Source organism: Rissa tridactyla, chromosome 8, assembly GCF_028500815.1.
Source record: "Rissa tridactyla isolate bRisTri1 chromosome 8, bRisTri1.patW.cur.20221130, whole genome shotgun sequence".
Classification (NCBI taxonomy): Eukaryota; Metazoa; Chordata; class Aves; order Charadriiformes; family Laridae; genus Rissa; species Rissa tridactyla.
In genome coordinates, this window is record NC_071473.1 from 33,295,119 (window position 1) to 33,312,871 (window position 17,753).

At 37.0% G+C, this 17,753-nt stretch overlaps 1 protein-coding gene across 2 annotated transcripts; it reads right to left on the reverse strand.

Moving 5' to 3' along the window:
• Window positions 1-611: 611 nt before the first annotated feature.
• Window positions 612-17,183, reverse strand: RNPC3 (RNA binding region (RNP1, RRM) containing 3). Of its 2 annotated transcripts, none has more exons than XM_054212585.1 (15): window positions 16,938-17,183; window positions 15,703-15,750; window positions 14,468-14,586; window positions 13,235-13,315; window positions 12,370-12,481; window positions 11,825-11,893; window positions 10,289-10,437; window positions 9,195-9,320; window positions 8,145-8,281; window positions 7,125-7,286; window positions 6,853-6,947; window positions 6,716-6,774; window positions 5,656-5,788; window positions 4,638-4,710; window positions 612-841 (listed from the first exon to the last, which is right to left on the reverse strand). In XM_054212585.1, the coding sequence occupies exons 1-14, from the start codon at window positions 17,157-17,159 to the stop codon at window positions 4,651-4,653; spliced, it is 1,572 nt and encodes a 523-aa protein (XP_054068560.1). In that variant the 5' UTR covers window positions 17,160-17,183; the 3' UTR covers window positions 612-841; window positions 4,638-4,650. The 2 variants fall into 2 exon arrangements, with proteins under 2 accessions (XP_054068560.1, XP_054068561.1); XM_054212586.1 differs by having other exon boundaries at window positions 612-1,770.
• Window positions 17,184-17,753: the final 570 nt, after the last annotated feature.

Genomic DNA, 17,753 nt, shown 5'->3' on the forward strand with positions numbered 1-17,753 from the left:
ATGAATTAGGGAATAATTTTTGCCTTAAATCCATCGGATTCTCTTGCCTAGCAAACATCATTGCCATGTTTCTCAGGTGGTTTTGCAGTTACACAAAACTTCCTAGTATGTAACAAATCTTGCTATGTGACCTCCACAGCACTGAGTTTTATTAAACACAGTTCAACAGGGCAAGGACCACATCTACACTGGTTTAACACTGTTTTAACTGCTATGTTTATTTTAATGACTTTAGGCTCACCAGTGATATTTTTCAAGATGTGGATGAACAACGAAAGTTAATTACTGAGGAAAAAACTGCCTAATTTCACAGTACCAATTCATGACAGTGCACTAGTCCTCCTCCTCACTCTCCAAGACGATTTACACTAAAATGAGATTGTCCTTAGATTTTTCTTGTCTTTTAGCCTTAGAACACTAACAACTAAACATCACGCTCAAGGAGGTGCATATGAATATATACTCTGAATCATCTGAATCACGCTGCACAGCTATAACTGGACTGTTCACCTTTTCAAAAAAAACCCCAAAACCCCCCCAAACATGTCTTCCTCCTCCTTCCCACTCCAAAACTCCACAACAAAAGTCAAAATGAACAGAAAAAGGCAAAATGAAGAGAAAGGAAATAATTTATTAGAGATTTTACAAGCAAACTAACATACATTTATCATATAAGTCTTGTGACAGTTTAAAGAGATCTGGAATCTTTAAGATGAGGAAGTTTATACTCTGCCTTAAATACTTTAGAAATGCTACTACGCACAGTTCGAGAGTCCTGATGATTACACTGCTTCTTCCCTCAGCTTGATAAAACTTGAAAGAGATGGAACACAAAAGGGACCTGGAACATCACAAAGGCACGTTAAAAGTATGAACAACCAGAAAATAGTAGTGTTACGCTTTCTTTTGACAACTAAATTGAAAGATGCTTAGTATTTAGAAAAGTGCTGAATTTCTGAAAAAAAATCTGACTTAATAGATACAGGCTGCATTAATTTTATATTACAGTAAGTTAAACAATAATGGAATATGAAACCCACAAGAGAAATGTTAGGCAACACTACCTCAGTGCAGAAAACAAAAAAAAAAAACAACAAGAAAACAACTAACAAAAAGGTAGCAGTGATTAATAGTTATTAATAGTTCAATTCCAAATAATTCATTGCAAGATATTGTTAGATTTTCTTCTCTACTCAGAAAGAAAAAGTAAGGAACGTACAAGCTAAGTCAACTACAGGTTGTTTCTCATATACCAGGACAACAGTAATCAACAAATGATCTAAAATACTGGTCGACCCTTTAATATTATTAAGAATTGCTCTGCAATGTATTTTAAACTAACATAGTATTATTATTATATTTATTTAAAAAAAAAAAAAAAGACGAAATCCTCAGTGTTAGCTCAGCACAGCTCGACACACATCAGTGGAACACAATTCAGTGGAATTGGGCCACAAATTAGCAAGTTATATGACCTCTAAGGAAGAAGGTGGAGGCCACCTTTTAAGACTAGGAACTTTCATTGTGTATATTCACGCAACACAGACAACTGATTGATTATTTTTTTTCCCCCTGAAAAAGTGCCCTTTTCTTTTAAAATTACCAGATTATTTCAAGCTCTAAAACATGTAAACTCCTCCCCACACCTACTCTATACAAAAACTTAGATGCAGTTGAGTGCTATGGGAAACATTGCACAAAAAAAGGATACAACAAGAAAGGATACACTCTGCATGACAGTATTACTGCAGTATTTACGCAGGAATGTTTCTAAAGAAGAACAGCAGAATGTGGTTTAATTTTACTTAATTCTCAGTATTGCATACACACAGCTTTATGCTACCTACCAAAAGCAAATATGCCTCTGATGAAATACAGTTTTGACCACTTATGAGATTTAATGAGAGCTGATGAGTCCACCAACACTAAACTTCATATTCAAAATTAAATACATTTTTTGATAACTTGAACTACTAGGACAACACCAGACTTTTCTGTGTCATTAAGTCTTCTTCAAGTCTTTGCTATTTTAAAGATTCACTTTTCCCATCAGGTCCAAAACCCAATCACGTTTTCATTCAATGCAGGCTTTCAAGTCACTTCTTCCCTATGAAGAAGCGGGGACCTCTCAACATCAGTTTCTTTTACATAGCCTGTCTCCCAAAAAGCTGTATTTTAGCTACAGGAAAAATAGCCACCCCAAATACCAACTGAAATTTTTGCCACTCCATCACAAAAAAGACATTTCAGCCAGCAAGAATTTACACAGTATTTTTTATAAACCATATGTATTATTTTCTCTACAAAGGATAAAACCTTTGCAGACAAAATACTAAAAATAATAAAAATATTTGCAATAGCATTCATGAATTTTACACAGCTTCCTCCTGTTTAGAAATAATCAAGAATTTAACTTAGGTCAATTCAGTTGTTAAAAAAATAAAACAACAACAACATTGAGACACACAATACAGATCAAATTTGAAGTCCCTCAAATGTTTGCATAAACTTGTTTTCTATGTATATGTATGTTTCAAATGAGATTCTGACACTGTTCTTCCTTACAGACTCACATTTCTATCATGCAATTTTGCATCATAAATCAGCATTCACCAGAGTACTTCAGCAGGAATGGAAAAACATAGTCATGCAGAAATAGCGTTCAGTTTCATCATTAGTTGGGAAGTGAAATAACTGTTTTTAATTAAACCTCACGGATGCCTACAAATCTGTTTTAGTCTATGGCACATTCTGTGATCTCTACATACAAATGGTCAAGGTAAGGAAGAAGTTCTGCCCACGAAACATTAAACCAATGACACCAAAGTAACTCATGTAGACTTTCAAGTGCACAAATAAGTCTTGCATAAGTATGTGTTCACTCACTCTGAAAAAAAGCCTCTGAGTTGACCATCAACATGATTAATAACCAAATAACACATTGTTATTTTCTTTATGTAATTCAAGTATTATTTAGTGTGTTTAGTGAAGTCAGAATTAGATTTAATGTACAAAAGTAGTTGGAAAGATATGGAATTCCTAAAAGAATAAAAGTGTTCAGACTTCATTTATACGGCTTTCCAACAGCTAAAATAATTAGTTTCTTTTCTGTATTCAAAGAAACCATAGTAATTTTCTTATTAGACACTGGATAAAATAATATAAATACAAGGTTTTTTTTTTCTAACAAGGAAGAGTAAGAAACAAAACTGAAACATTCCCATAAACCCTTGGTCCTAATAGAATACTTTAGCCAAGGCTCATTTGCCTCTTTTCAATGAGCAATATAGAAGAATACCTGTAAAAAAAGTGATCTTTAATTTGATAAAACAAAATAGAGCTTTTGCAAGCCACAAATCAATAACTCAAATCAGGAACTGGTAAAACCAAAGGGCATCTTGAAAGTGAGGGAAACAAGCTCAAATATAATCTGATGAAAAAATCCTTAGACAACTGTCAGAACAAGAAACCTACAATTAAAGTAACCATTATAAATAGAAATACTACCCTCACAATAACCGTACTTTTACAAAATCAAAAACAGCAGTGCACATCCTTTATTTCAAACTTCAGGTTTTTTTCCAAAGTAACAATGATCAAAACCATACAGATTAAAAACACATCATGGAGTAAGCAGAACATTTCAGGAGCATTCAGCCTAATCTTTGAGTTCACTTGGTCTTGGGTGAAGGCATAACCAGAGTGAATGCCCAACTATAATCTGTAATTAAGCTAAACAACCGTTTAAATTTGATCTAGATGATCTATCAGAGGGTGCAGATTGAGAAATAAGTGCTTCCAATTCTTGCACCGTTACCTTCATGTGCTAATTTGAGACAGTTCACTACTCAAGTGTTTTTAGGCCATGAAAACCCTCACAGTTAAATTAGAGCTGATTTTGCTTGAGTTACTCTCATATAAAGCAAATACTTAGAGTAAGCAGTAGTGAAGTAAAGGTGTATGATAGGAAATAAAGTTAAAAGTTACTATCCCATCAAGTGTAGACAATAATGCCGAAAATCAGGACCTATGGACTCTGCAAAGGAAGCCTTGATCAATGCAACATTAAGTAGCACTTTCTGACACAATATCCTTTCTTAAATCAGGCAAGTTTAGAGGATGCTGCCACAGTACTAAGCGTCAATTTTCTAAAGTTAGGAAAGCCAAAGGTCCTTTACAGAGCTAGCAGAAGTGAGTTTATTGCTGGAAACAGTTCTTCAGAATCACTTTATGATGGCAGGAACAGATGGGAAAGAGAAGAGAGGCAACTCTACTAAAAGGTAAGTGATCAGATTCCACAGAGTTATTCTCCCCGGCTCCCCAGATTAAGGATCAGAGAAACTGACAACTACCCTAGGATATGAGGATTAGGGGAATGGCAGTCTCCAAGTTTATAACAGAGTAAGAAGCAACATTTTAAACTTACACCAACCATATAACTTGCATTCTGGTTTTCTGATATAAGTGCACATTTAAGAAAATAAAATTGTATGGAATGTCCCCCCTCCACTGCCACTGTTTCTAAAGCAGACATTAAAAAGATAATAAATAAAAACGAACAAAAAAAGCCAACAAAACAAATGAACAAAACCCCCAGCCTATTTGTTTATTTTCACTTTCAGGCAGAGAATCCATACCTTGTGCAGTGTTCTACTTTTTTCTTTTCCCTTCATTGGCATCCTGTTTTGGTCTAGCTGAACGAGCAAATTGCTGACATTCTGTTAAGGACTACAAGTGTCAATGATAAACAGAAGCCAATCAAGCAGCAAAAAATAAGTATTATTTCAGCAAAAGATAGTTTAAGAAGTGTCCTTTATCTGTGCATCAATTCTACTAGAGTATTAAATATTATAACAATAGCATCTCTTAGTCAAAGATTAGGACCTTGCTGATTTGCAGCACAAAAAAATTTTGAGAGCCTGCTCAAGACTTTACAATACCAAGTAAAGGTATTGTAAGGAGAACTATCCAGAAATGGGTTAGGTGCAAACAGAATAACTCCAGCAGGATAAATGCTTGATATTTAATCCTCCATCTCAGCAGGTTAATTCCATAACTTTGATATCTCAGTGGGTATTTGGGAGGAAACAAGCTAAAATGAACAAGAGTACAAAGAAAAGGAAATAAACTATGAAACATCTAAGTGAAAAAATAAGAAAGGACAGGAAGAGACTTAAAACTTAAGACAAAAACCAGGGCAATGCAATCAACAAGTGCAGAAATCTCAACATGTTACCCAGGCCCAAACAGTAATTGACAGTTCCAGTTGGAGAAAGTCTAAATAGAGACTACTGACCCCGAGAGGAACATTTCTTTATGTTCTTGATTCTGCAAACACAAGCCCAACCAAGTGAAAAAGCCTACTAAATTTAAATAGAGTGGTCATACAAACTAAATTATCTCTTGCATTGAGTTTGCAGAATCAAAGAGCTATGACTAGAGAAGCAAATTTTATTGTCTTAAATAAAGCACATTTCCTTTCCTATTTCAGAAAAGGTGCCTCTATATATTTTTCAGTTATAAAATTAACAATATTACACTATGCTATGCTGCCTGGTTTTCTTGAGGTATTTCCTAGAATACAATGACAGTAAAACTAGAGATTGGCAGACAGATTACAAATAACATAATGTAAATGTTTGAGGAAAAAGATACAACCACCATGGGTTTTTCAAATAAGACATATCCATTTGCTTCTTTTAAAGCTTTAGCAGCTGCTTTTTCATTAGGAAGTCCAATGAAAGCCTGTCCCTTCATACGGCCTTCTTTCATCAAGCGTATATCAAACCTAGAAGCAAAATTGAGAATTGGGAATTACTCATGTTTAACCATACTTTCATATTTCACGGTACAAATATAAATTATCACGCTTCACGTTGGGGTTGTTCAGCCTGGAGAAGAGAAGGCTCCAGAGAGACCTTATAGCAGCCTCCCAGTACCTAAAGGGGGCCTACAGGAAAGATGGGGAGGGACTCTTTATCAGGGAGTGTAATAATAGGATGAGGGGTAATGGTTTTAAACTGAAAGAGGGGAAATTTAGATCAGATATTAGGAATAAATTCTTTCCTGTGAGAGTGGTGAGGCACTGGAACAGGTTGCCCAGGGAAGCTGGGGATGCCCCATGCCTGGAAGTGTTCAAGGCCAGGCTGGATGAGGCTTTGAGCAGCCTGGTCTAATGGGAGGTGTCCCTGCCCATGGCAGGGAGGTTGGAACTAGATGATCTCTAAGTTCCCTTCCAACCCAAACCATTCTATGATTCTATAAATTGGAGAAAATGCAGAAACAAGAGCAGAGCCTACAAGCAGGAATTATGTCATTGGAGACCACTTTGCCTGGGAAAACCATTTAGTAAAAAGTAATGTTAGACTGCAGGATGCCAAACTGGTGTGCAACTGCAGTAAATATGACATATGCAAAAACAATCAGATACACACAATCATCTACACTGTTCATACTGTGTCTCTCAGCCAATAAACTGTAAATTTGGTAACAAAAATATAAGGGCAAAATAGTAGGGTCTTCGGACATTGTTCAAAAAATAATTCTATTTCTGTACTTGTGATAAATGAAGATTTTCAGATGAAACGCGTTTTTTCTTTATTCAGAAGCATAAACAAAAAAGTAAAGATGACTAGTTTTTAAATCAAAATTTTCACCAATGTAATAGAATTTAACATAAAAGGTTTAATTTTAACCAAGTATGAAATTAACTTACATATTTCGTTCTACTTCTGACTGGAAGTCAACATATCTTCCAAAAATGAACTTGAGATCCTGAAATTAAAGGGTAGGTATAAGAGAAAGCTGATAAAAAGCCCTTTTGATAAATATTTAATTTGCTTGTTTACCTACCTTTTCTTGAACTTGTTTAGCTAAGTTCTTCACATATATCCTGCAATTTGGATCACCTGGCTCATAGTTTTTGAAAACAGAAAATTTTTCCATTTCTTGAAGAAGACAGAAAAACAGACAACACTTTAGGTCATTTAATTACTTTATATTTTTGCTCAGTATAAAGTAACTAAATTTGATATATGATCAATTAATAAACGAATACTTATTTAAACTATTTTTTGCAACAAACCAAAGGGCTATTATTAGATAATTTATTCTCACAGCTATACCTTCTCTAGAAAGTCTGTTTTTTTCTAGATCCCTTCTAGAAATAAATTCTGATGGTATTTCATCCTCCTCCTCTTCAGTTTCCATTTTATCATTTGAGCTAGGAGCTGGGAAAATCCTTCCAAAGCCTGTATTATTGATTTCTTCTGTGGCTGCATAAAGGTCTGAAATTTCAACACATTATATAAGTGGTTTGTATATTTATTCACAAAAGGATCAACAACAAGCAAAAAAGTATACTCCTTTCAGTACCATTTTAATATAGTAGACTTTGTAAAGCAACTCAAACAGATCCTTAAAGAAATGTGTCTTAATCCCTAGTTTGACAAACACACCTGCTCTATATGGTCCTACAAAATCAACTGTACTACAAATAAAAGCCATGGCACGTTATCAGTTAAAGTAAAACTAGCCTTGCTGCTCAAGCCTGTACGCATTTCAGTGGTTTATCTAATTTTCATTCACAGAAACTATATATTACTATAAAGTACCAAGACACACAGACTGTCATAACCCTAAAAGAAACCATCACACCTCATTGCTATTATCGCCCAGCATTTTTATAGTAGATAATCAGTGCATCACAGAGGAGTTGGCAACCACTTGAACGCTGCTCTCTAAGAGCTGGAAAAGGAAAATCTGAAATTAGCCCGATATATTCCATTACACTATATAATACTGAGAATGCATTGTAACATATTTGCTAAAAACACCTTAACATTTAAAAGAGAGTGCAATTCACCATAAACACACAGATCACATAGGAGAGAAAGACACCTTTAAAATAATCTAGATCCTTTACCGTACCCAAAGCAGAGAGTTCTGTGCTTCAACATGGGAAAAAGAGCAAATGCAGACAAGGTGGAAGTTGGTGTTCTTAAACAAACTCTGACGTATACTATTTACGAAAGCTCCAATACAAAAGAAGAAAAGAATTCCCTGGCCTAAATTTTAGCAGCCTTCTACACACTGAAACCACATGAATTTAATATTAAATAGATTTGAAGTACGAACTCTCTTACCATTTTTATCTTCTTTTTCTGAGTTTATCTGAAGAACGGCTGGGATGTCAGTACTAATATGGAACTCGATTTTTTTATGACCTATATGCTGTGGCTGCTCAAAGACATCTGAAGGTGACAGCGTAGGGTGCAAATTACTGTTTAAAACAACAACATATTAACTAAAGAGTCAGATACCGATGAATGCATGGTCAAATACAAGATTTCTGCCAGACAGATTTTATGCTGTTGTTTACCACAAACACACAAGTTCTCGATTTCATAAATTTCATGCAATATAGTTCAAGTTGTTTAAAACAATAATTAAAACTGCAAATACAGTAGGTATGGCTGGCAACGACAGCAAGACCAAGAATTACATACCACATTACAGTATAGACAGGCATTTATGAAGAACTTTTATCAGTAACTTAAATATAAAAAAATAACTGGCCTTGCTCCTGCTCTCACATAGTATGTAAAAAACACCAAATAAAAAAAAAAAAAAAATCACTTGGAGGAAGAAGGTGGCTATTAATAAAAATGCATTCATAATTGATCATCACTACATAGAAATACTACCCTGGTGTCTACTGTGCCATAGTACTGCAGTTTCAAAAACCAAAATTATTAAAAACCAAATCAGTTTTTATTCTTCTAGTATCATCCTTTTTTAAAATTCTTTTAAATTTTCATTTTAAGAAGTATGCCAACCAATAAATCCAGATTGCTTCTGTCAGGGCTGTGATATGATACTGTTTGTCATTTTTATGAAAAAGGAATTCTTATTAGTTTGACAGCAAGAGAAGTGCAGAACTTGAACAAGGCACACTTTACAGATTAAGGTTGTCGAGCAGACTTGAGTTCAAATTACATGAACATTTCGACCTTCAGAGCAATAAAGACAAGCATGAGGATAAGGGGAGACCAACTATACTACCAACTTTACATATCAGTGAAGAATGCTTGTTTTAAAACAGCAACACTAAAGCAAACACAATACAGAGGACATTGTTTAGTAAAAGGAATAATCTTCTGAAAAACTGCAAAAACCACAGAAATAATACAAACCTGTGGGGAGTACACACGGGAACATTCAATAAGTCTTTAATTCTTTGTTTTTTTCTAACACCACGCCTCTTTGTGTTTATTGGTCTTTTAGGCTGAAGGGTTGCTAATTCCATCAACTTGGTCATTCTATTTCAAACAAAATTTAAAAAAGAACCAGAGTGGTTTACAGTTTATTTGAAAATAATAATTTTGAAAACCCTTCCCCCTTCCTTAAAGGCCCTGAAATACAATTTTTCAGAATATGGTTATAAATCTAGCTACCTTAACACCGAGACTACATTAATAAACTATAACACACAGCAAATCAATACACACACTTAGGTGGCTGATCAAAATCATGATGAGTTCAATGATGCCCCTTCCTTCCCCAAGCATGCACCGAATTAAGACACTGAAGCCGCAGAAATACTAAGAAGCACCAAGCTGAACCTTTTCTTATAATACTATTTCCACTCAACAGGGCTGCCTTTTTCCAAATGCATCTATTTTTCTGAATATAGCATAGGGACCTTCTGATTTACTTTTCCGTTTAAACAGCAAATAAAGAAAATTGCTTCTTCATTTAGTAGTAAAGATTTTAAAAAAAAGTCAAACAGCTATGCTACAATTCAGTCCCAAAACTGCAAGAGAATTTCCAGCACACACAACCTCCCATTATTATTAATCCTAGCAATACACACTGATGTACAAAGAACATTTTGGAAGTCAGAGTGTACATATGATTCAGGCTAAGTAGTTTACTCAGTAAAGATGTGGAAAAATGAAGAATCCAGAAAACAAACTAATTATTGCTTCCTTCCATCTCCACCCTCTCTTCATTCTAAGTTTTTGTTTTGTTGTGATTTTGTTTTTTGGACATGAGAACAAATGATAATTTGCATACCATTTGGCCATTTTCCTTCTCTTACTGTGTTTCAAAACAGCACCGTCCTCCTGTTTTTAAGTCACACTGGAGCTCCCTTAAGCATCTGGAAAGATTATCTATATACTGCAAACATTAACAGATTCCACCATTTGCTGAACTAGAAGCTAGAAAAGTAAGAGCACCACTTTAAAAGAGCCCAAAAGCTTTCAAATGACTGTAAAATCCATACCTCTCCTTTTCCTCCTCATTATCACTTTCATATTCTGATTCATCTTCACTAATCAGATGCTCTTCTTCCTCTTCAGGCAAAGGAGGCTCTTCAGGAGGCAGAGGTGGGATTGGGGGAGGTGGCACAGGCACTGGTAAATATTCTTCATACTAATTACGGGGAAAGTTAAAAAAAATTACATACCTTTTCTCTTACATAATAAAAACAATCAAAGCAAAAAATTAGAAGATGACAAGAAGCATTTTTTAAAGCACGTTTATAGAGATCTATTTTGCTAAACTACATTGCTAATGAAAACTTTCCACAAGAAAACAATTTGCTGCTTTCTGAAACGTAACAGTGAATGTTTTCATTCTTTTAATTTGCGGAGTTAAAAAACTTAAAAAAAAAAAAAGGCAACCACAGCCCTGGGTTTTGACTTTGCACTCAGCTTTAAGGACTTTAAGGACTGAATTTCTACACTGAACCTTCCACCACCTATCAAAGTTACATTTCTATTTCTGTAAGGAGTGAGGATTTAATGAATGGAGTCAGGTTTTTTCATTGAGACTGCAAAAAACACATATAAAGAATCCCCTATGTACAAAATGATCTCCTAACCATTGTAGTAACAATCTTACTACGCTTAACAGCTACTTTTATGTACCATCAGTTCCATAAGGCACTGATGTCTTCTGGCATTAGAAATACTCTGTGCCCTTTAGAAACTGCTCTAGGAATTTCGAGGACTGGCTTCTCACCTTACTACTCTTTTTTGCTTGACCATTAAATGCACGGTGCTTAACCTGGCCCAATACTAGGCAATGAATAAAACTATTCCCAGAATTTATTTCATATTTTTGTTTACCAGCTAGCTCCCCTGTTATTAGAAACAGGTGTTCTGTCAGGGTAAACACAAAGTGTAGTGGAGCAAAACTTCACTACATCCAAGTATTGTAGCTATCACTATTAATTCAAGTCTTCACTTGCTCTATCTTCAGTAGCAGTCAGTTCAACTACTCTATCACAGCAACAGAGAACTGAGACCACAGAGCCAGTATTTCTATTCGTCTTCAGAAACAGCTCCCCCTAAGCCTCTCACAATTTCCCTCAACCCTGCCTCTTTGAAAAAACATCCCGAAGACAGAGCAAGTTAAATCCAAAAGCACTGTATAGTCTCATTAACAATCTGAATCTAATCAGAACTCCAAAGAAACACACGGATCAAAGAACTTAACACATCTTTGTAAGGCAACAGGCTAATGGTATTCTTTATTTCCTGTATCTGTAACACAATGCTATAACCTCTCTTTTTTTTTTTTATACTCAACAGTTTGCAATATTCCAGTGCTACTGTCATACATGCATACATGAGTATAGATAAAAAGATTTCTTTAGAAGACTAACATGCACATCTTACCCAATGAAATGCAGCAGTATTTGCTGTTGTCTAGATATTTCTCCAACTTTTAGGAACTTAGATCTCCTATCATGTTGCTAACATTTTAAATTCTGAATCCGTTTTACAGTACTTAAAACATATATTAAAAAAGTTACCATGGGAGGGCGAGCAGTAATTGGTCCAAAAGGTGGAGGAAGATTCATTTTATTCATAAGATGAAGTACCTGAAATGATTCAAGATAAGTAAGTTTTCCTTTAAATAAATAATTAAATGAAAATAGTTCCTTGCTACATATCATAGCAAATAACTTCTGGCAGGTGTAAATCAGCATAGTTTTAATGAAGACACAACTACATTCGTTATTAAACAACGTGAAAGCCTGCACTTAGGATCCAACACTAATGGTTAATATGAGCAACACTCTAAATAGGCTAATCAAAAAAAGTAAAGCATCATCTCAGACTGAAATTCCAAGTACTCAAGTCACATCTAATTAGGAAGATCATATCCAGTTAAGTCTTCAGTGTCAATTAAATCTTATTATCTCAACCTAGTAAAAAATTAACATTGGTTAACACTATCACAGGAAAACTAACTTAATATTTGCTATGACAAAAGTTATTTTTATGGATAATTAAAAGAGGAAAAAGGAAATGTTTTATTTTCATACTTTCTTTTTTTGCCATTTTTTTTACTTACCTGGACATAAAATTTGGGTACACTTGCCAAGGCATTTGCTATATTTGCTAGAATTGTACTTGAAGGTGGTGGATACAAATATTTGAGGCAAGAATTGATGGGAAAAGTGAGGCTGAGGAAAAAAAGTTTAAAAACAAGGAATCTTAGCACCATCATCAGATAATGAAAGATAACAATTAATGATTACTAGAGGTTTAACTATTCATTACATCTGAAGTATCACTGAAATATCATTAGTTTCCCTAGAACATTTTTGGGCCATTTACATTATGTCTTTGACATCAGGGAGCAGTCCCCTAATGCATGTCAGACTTAACTGGGCTTGGGCACAATGAAAGCACCAACACATGCGGAAAGCCTGAAGCACAAAGAAACAATCAACATGTCAAACTAAAAGCATGGCACAGCATGCTGTATAAACATCATAAACTCAGTGCTCAAAGTGCTGGATTCATTAGCCCAAAAAGAAATTTATTCTTCATGTATGCAAAGATGCAAATGGAGGGGAAAAAAAGAACAAGAAACCTCTGGAAAAACAAAAGTCAACAGTATTTCGCTCTGACCACTGGGACAACCTACCCGGTCCTCAAACACTTCCTGAGAAAGTGCTAGAAGGCTAGTATGCAACCCACAACTTCATGTCTCAAAGCACCAGTTGCTACTCAACTGTGAGGGTTCTAAACTTGAACTAAAATTTCATCTTTATGACAACTCCTAAAGCTATGGAGGCAGGATAGTAGCATACTATAAAACAAAACAAGAGAGAATGCAGCATACCGTATTCTCTCTTGTTCAACACTGTATATAACTCTTTTTTCAAAATAAACTGTAGAAAAATAAAATAAGACAAAAAAAAACCACAAACCCATGGTTGGGTGCAATTCCATTTTCTATTTTAACACAGTTTGGTTCTTTCTTTTCTTCTTCTTTCACTGGTTCTTCTGAACTGAAAAGTAATTTAGCATTAATTACAACATGGCAAAATTTAAGTATACATAATGTATGAAATATGTTTAATCTCATATATCAAAAAATGTAAGAAACGGATTACTACAGAATTTAAACATCTTTTATATGGCATTACTTCAGCCGTTATTAATTCTTAAGAATTAATACATGTGGATACTTACAGTAGCCAGACTTCTAAGGCCTACATAAATAAATATTTAGGCAGATTTAAGTAAATCTCCCTATATTTAAACACTTTTGACTTAATTCTACTCACAGGAGAATAACTAAAATTATTTCATGTTGCTCTTTGTTCGGGGACTGTATAAAATCAAAGATATTAAATATTGATTTGTTCATATTCAAGAGGGGAATAAATAACTTAAAACCTCTATAGTTGATTTTAATTAAGCACTATCACATAGCTTCTATCACTTAGTTACATATTACACAGGTAAACTTGAAAGCCTAACTATACAACTTATTTCTTTAATTAAGTATTTGACAGACAACCGAAACCCAAACTATCACAGTTCTTGGTCACACTAGCATTAGGATATGTTGATTTTTATATTTTTTATTTTTTAAATATTACATATTCTTTTGAAGAGAGACTCGGACAGTTTTGGTTTTTCTGCTCACACATCAAACTAGATACAAGCAAATCAGCTCCAGTCTAGAAGCCACTGGCTGTAATAGCATAGCCTTACACAGTTGTGCTAGCAGGTTTCAATTCTGCCTCTCGATTAGATCGGAAAGAAACATCAGGAAAGCACTGCATGCATCGTTTAACAGCAAAAGAAAACTATAATCCTGACACAAAAAAAAAGTAGAAGAATTTTTTAAACACAGGGAACTTGTGCAACACAGAGGTCAGCTTACACAGACTGGAGTCTTGCTCTGTAAATGAGAACCAACAGGACCATCTGCTGATTAAAGGTATTAATAACTATAGGAATAAGGATGGGAATTATTACATGATGATACTGAATGAAGCAATACTAATGGGAGGAATGCAGTCACCGTTAGTGTTAGCACTTCTAAATGGTTATGATTTAGCCTTAGACTTAACAGCACTACAAAAGTATCATGAATAAGGAATTTCTTTTCCTTGACCACAAACATAGAAACTAAATAATTATGCACATACCTTTTACAATTCTCTGAGACAGAAGGCTGGCTAAGTACCTGCACACTATCTTGCTCCTTCGCAAACTCAACCACTAAAGTGTGACCTAAAAGCTTCAGCTGATGCAATCTTGACAAAGCCTTCAAATAATTATAATAGAGAAAAGAAAGAAAGAGAAGAGGAAAAACATCAGAATTATTTCAAAGCATAACTGTTTTTTCTTTGGTTGGCAAATTAGTCATAGGATGCAGTCCCAACTGCTTTAAGCTAAGCCTGCGCCAGTACAGACACAGGTAGTTCCTGCATTCACAGCCCTGCATTTAGCAGCCTCTTTCCTGCTAGCAGGTAGGAAAAATATCAGGTTGGGCAACTAGAACCACTGAAGAGACTCTGGTCATCTGAACACAGTAGCGAGACTGCAGCCATTACAAAGGTACTTATTACGTAGCCTAATAATCTCTGTTATTTCAGGTAACCAACCTTTTGCTCGTGAACTGCAATAGTAATAGCTAGGAATTTTAAAATCAAGATTCTTGACAGTGACTCTAGGAAGCTCCAACATTCTGCAAGTCCACATCCTCACAGGCGCTAACAATTGACACAAAGCAACCTGAATTCACCACTGTTCACCTCACCTAGCCTTTGTTATTTTTTTTGAGTAGTTTACAGCATGGCCTAAAAAAAATAAACGCAACATGAAAAAAAACCCAGGGCATAAAGGGGGAATTGCAGAACACAGGCTTTTTAACCAGATTCATATTTAAAAAGCATTATTAGTATTACCTTTTTGACATCCATGTCCCCCATTTAACATGGTAGGGTTTTTTTCTTATCATAGCTGATCATTCTAGGCAGTCTTGAATTGTGTACATGACTATGTCTGATTTTTATGGCAAATATGCAATTATGCAGGAGACAAGTAAATTATGTTTAGGTTATAGTTTATAAATGCACACATACCCTAGACAAGGCCCTGATCAGTCTCAACTCATGGAAGTTTGCCATGCTGTAAATGACAGATTGGATCAGCAGACTTCCACAAGACCCTTCCAACCCACCTTTCTTATGACTCTACAGAAATGTTCATTTTATCAAATTCTTCAACCACCTCCTGAAGCTGAAACAGAACTCTAATATTACATCGCTATGCATTTTTTTTCCCAACACTGAGTACTAGATGATGTATAAAACATTTTAGAGCCCAATAGGCAACTCAGAAAAGTGCTTTGCTAAAAGCACGCAAACTCAATACAAACCTTTACAGCTGCATTTTCACTGGGAAAGGTGGCAAACGCAGTATGTTTCTAGAAAAAAACCAAAACAAACAAAAAAATTGTCATACTGAATTCAAGTAAAAAAGGTAAGACATTTCATGTAAAACATATATCCGCAAGTAATTTGTAAATTCAAGTTTACATATTTGAAAGCTTCTACATAGTAGTCATTTAACTCCTATGCGTGTCAAAGGTGAAGGACTAAGGAAATTTTTTTGGAGAATTTAGGACAAGCACCTCTTGCATTCAAAAATTAAGAAAGGAACTCAGCAGTGTGAGGAATACAGGAAAGCAGTCATTTTTTTCTAGTAAGCAAAATGCATCATAAACTGCAAGCAGGTATGTATTGATAAAGAAGTTTAAACCTCTTTTCAAAAAAGGAAATTTATTTCAGCACCTCTCAGCAGAACATCTTCATCACAGCAACTCCTGAAAGTGTTATTTTTCCTGCCACAAATGTCGTAACTATTGTCATGCTCTGAAAATTTGGATGGTTTCTAACTAATATTTTCCCTTACTTTTTAAGTACAGAAAAATGCTTAAGCTTTCAAAATTAGATCAAATCCTCACAGAACACACAGTTCATCTTATTTTAACATACTTGCCATATGACTGGATATTAAAACCCCAAAACATTAATACCATTAAAATAGCAGCGATCAGAAAAATTGTCATAAAGTCAATCTCTCTAGTAAAAGAAAGCATGACCCTGACTCAACGTGCAGACATCGTTTATCTGCAGTCCTACAGGGATATAAGGCTCTTCCCAAACAGCATTCGTCACCTGACAGATACTCCCACGTTTTTGTAATTTAGAGAAAGAAAAAAAAAAAAAAAAAAATTCAAGAAACAGACCTGTGAAACTGCATCCCTACACCTCCAATAGACACTCCTGCGCTGCTTTTCCACTGCCTTATTCCTAACAAGAAGCGCGGCCAAGGGCAGGGGACTTGCAGCCGGCAGGGAGACGGGACCCCCCTGTCAGACGCTCCCCGACCACCGCGCCTGGGCCCAGCGGTGCTCAGCGGTGCTCGCCCGCCACCGCTCCGGCCCGGGCGGGGAAAAGGCAGCGCCCTGACCCGGCAACCACGCTCACCCCTTCCCTGCGGCCCGCTCACCCCCTCCCTGCGGCCCGCCCTGAGGGGCGGCAAACGGCTCGGGGCGGCAGGCAGCAGGTCTCTCCTCCCGCCGCCGCCGCCCCAGGCCCCGGCCCTCACCAGCCGCCCGTGGTCCGACAGGACGCGCACAGACACCGCCCCAAAGTGCTTCAGCAGATCCTCCTTCTCCGCCGCCGTCAGCTCGGCGGGCAGATGCCGCACCAGCAGCGTGCGGCCCCGCCGCCGCGCCACGCCGGGGTGAGGCGGGAGGCCGGGCTGCGGCAGGCCGACTCCCAGCCCCACGCCGGCCGCCCGCACCTCCTCACAGCCCGGCGCCGCCATCGCAGCGCGCGGGGACGCGGTAGCGCCGCGCGCACACGGAAGCAAGGGGGCAAATCGCGCGAGAGCTGAGGCGGGAGCTGGGGCTTCAAGTCTCGCGACACCGGTGGGGCCCTGGGGTGAGGTGTCGTGGGCGGGAAGGGTGGAAAGTGGACGTCGGGGCTGGGGGTTTGGGACCTGCGGCTTCGCACCGGCCCTGGCGCGTCGTGGCGTCCGTTAGCAGCTGCGGGGCGGAAAGGGGCGCCGCGGTGAGCTGCTGCGGTAGCTCTGCCGTTCCTCTCGCCGCCACGCAGAGACACGCACGGAGCAGCAGCCTGACGCAGCCGTCAGGGTCTGCCCGCCTCTGTCTGGTGGCCGGCTTGCTCTCAGGCTGTGGTGGCTGCCCGTAAGCCCTTCTTCAGGGCCACGTGTCCGTCAGGTGACGCCGTAGACTCATAATCTTCAAAATCTGCCTTCAGTCAATTCTGAAATAATGCTCCAAAGAGAGAGGTGACCCTTCCTTTCCCCCCCCTTAAGAGCTTATCTTCAGACTGAATTGTAAGAAGTAGTATTGCTTTCAAAATACCATCTCAGTAGCCTTTAGCTGAAGAGGTTTCT

What these genes read in the sequence shown, in the direction of transcription:
- RNPC3 (XM_054212585.1), bottom strand. Translation starts at nt 17,159, where the DNA reads ATGGCGGCGCCGGGCTGTGAGGAGGTGCGGGCGGCCGGCGTGGGGCTG. An exon ending in GTGAAAATGCAGCTGTAAAG is followed by an intron (nt 14,587 to 15,702) that starts GTTTGTATTGAG and finishes AATTATTTGAAG; the next exon opens with GCTTTGTCAAGATTGCATCA. An exon ending in AGAAAAAGAAGATAAAAATG is followed by an intron (nt 7,287 to 8,144) that starts GTAAGAGAGTTC and finishes TTGAAATTTCAG; the next exon opens with ACCTTTATGCAGCCACAGAA.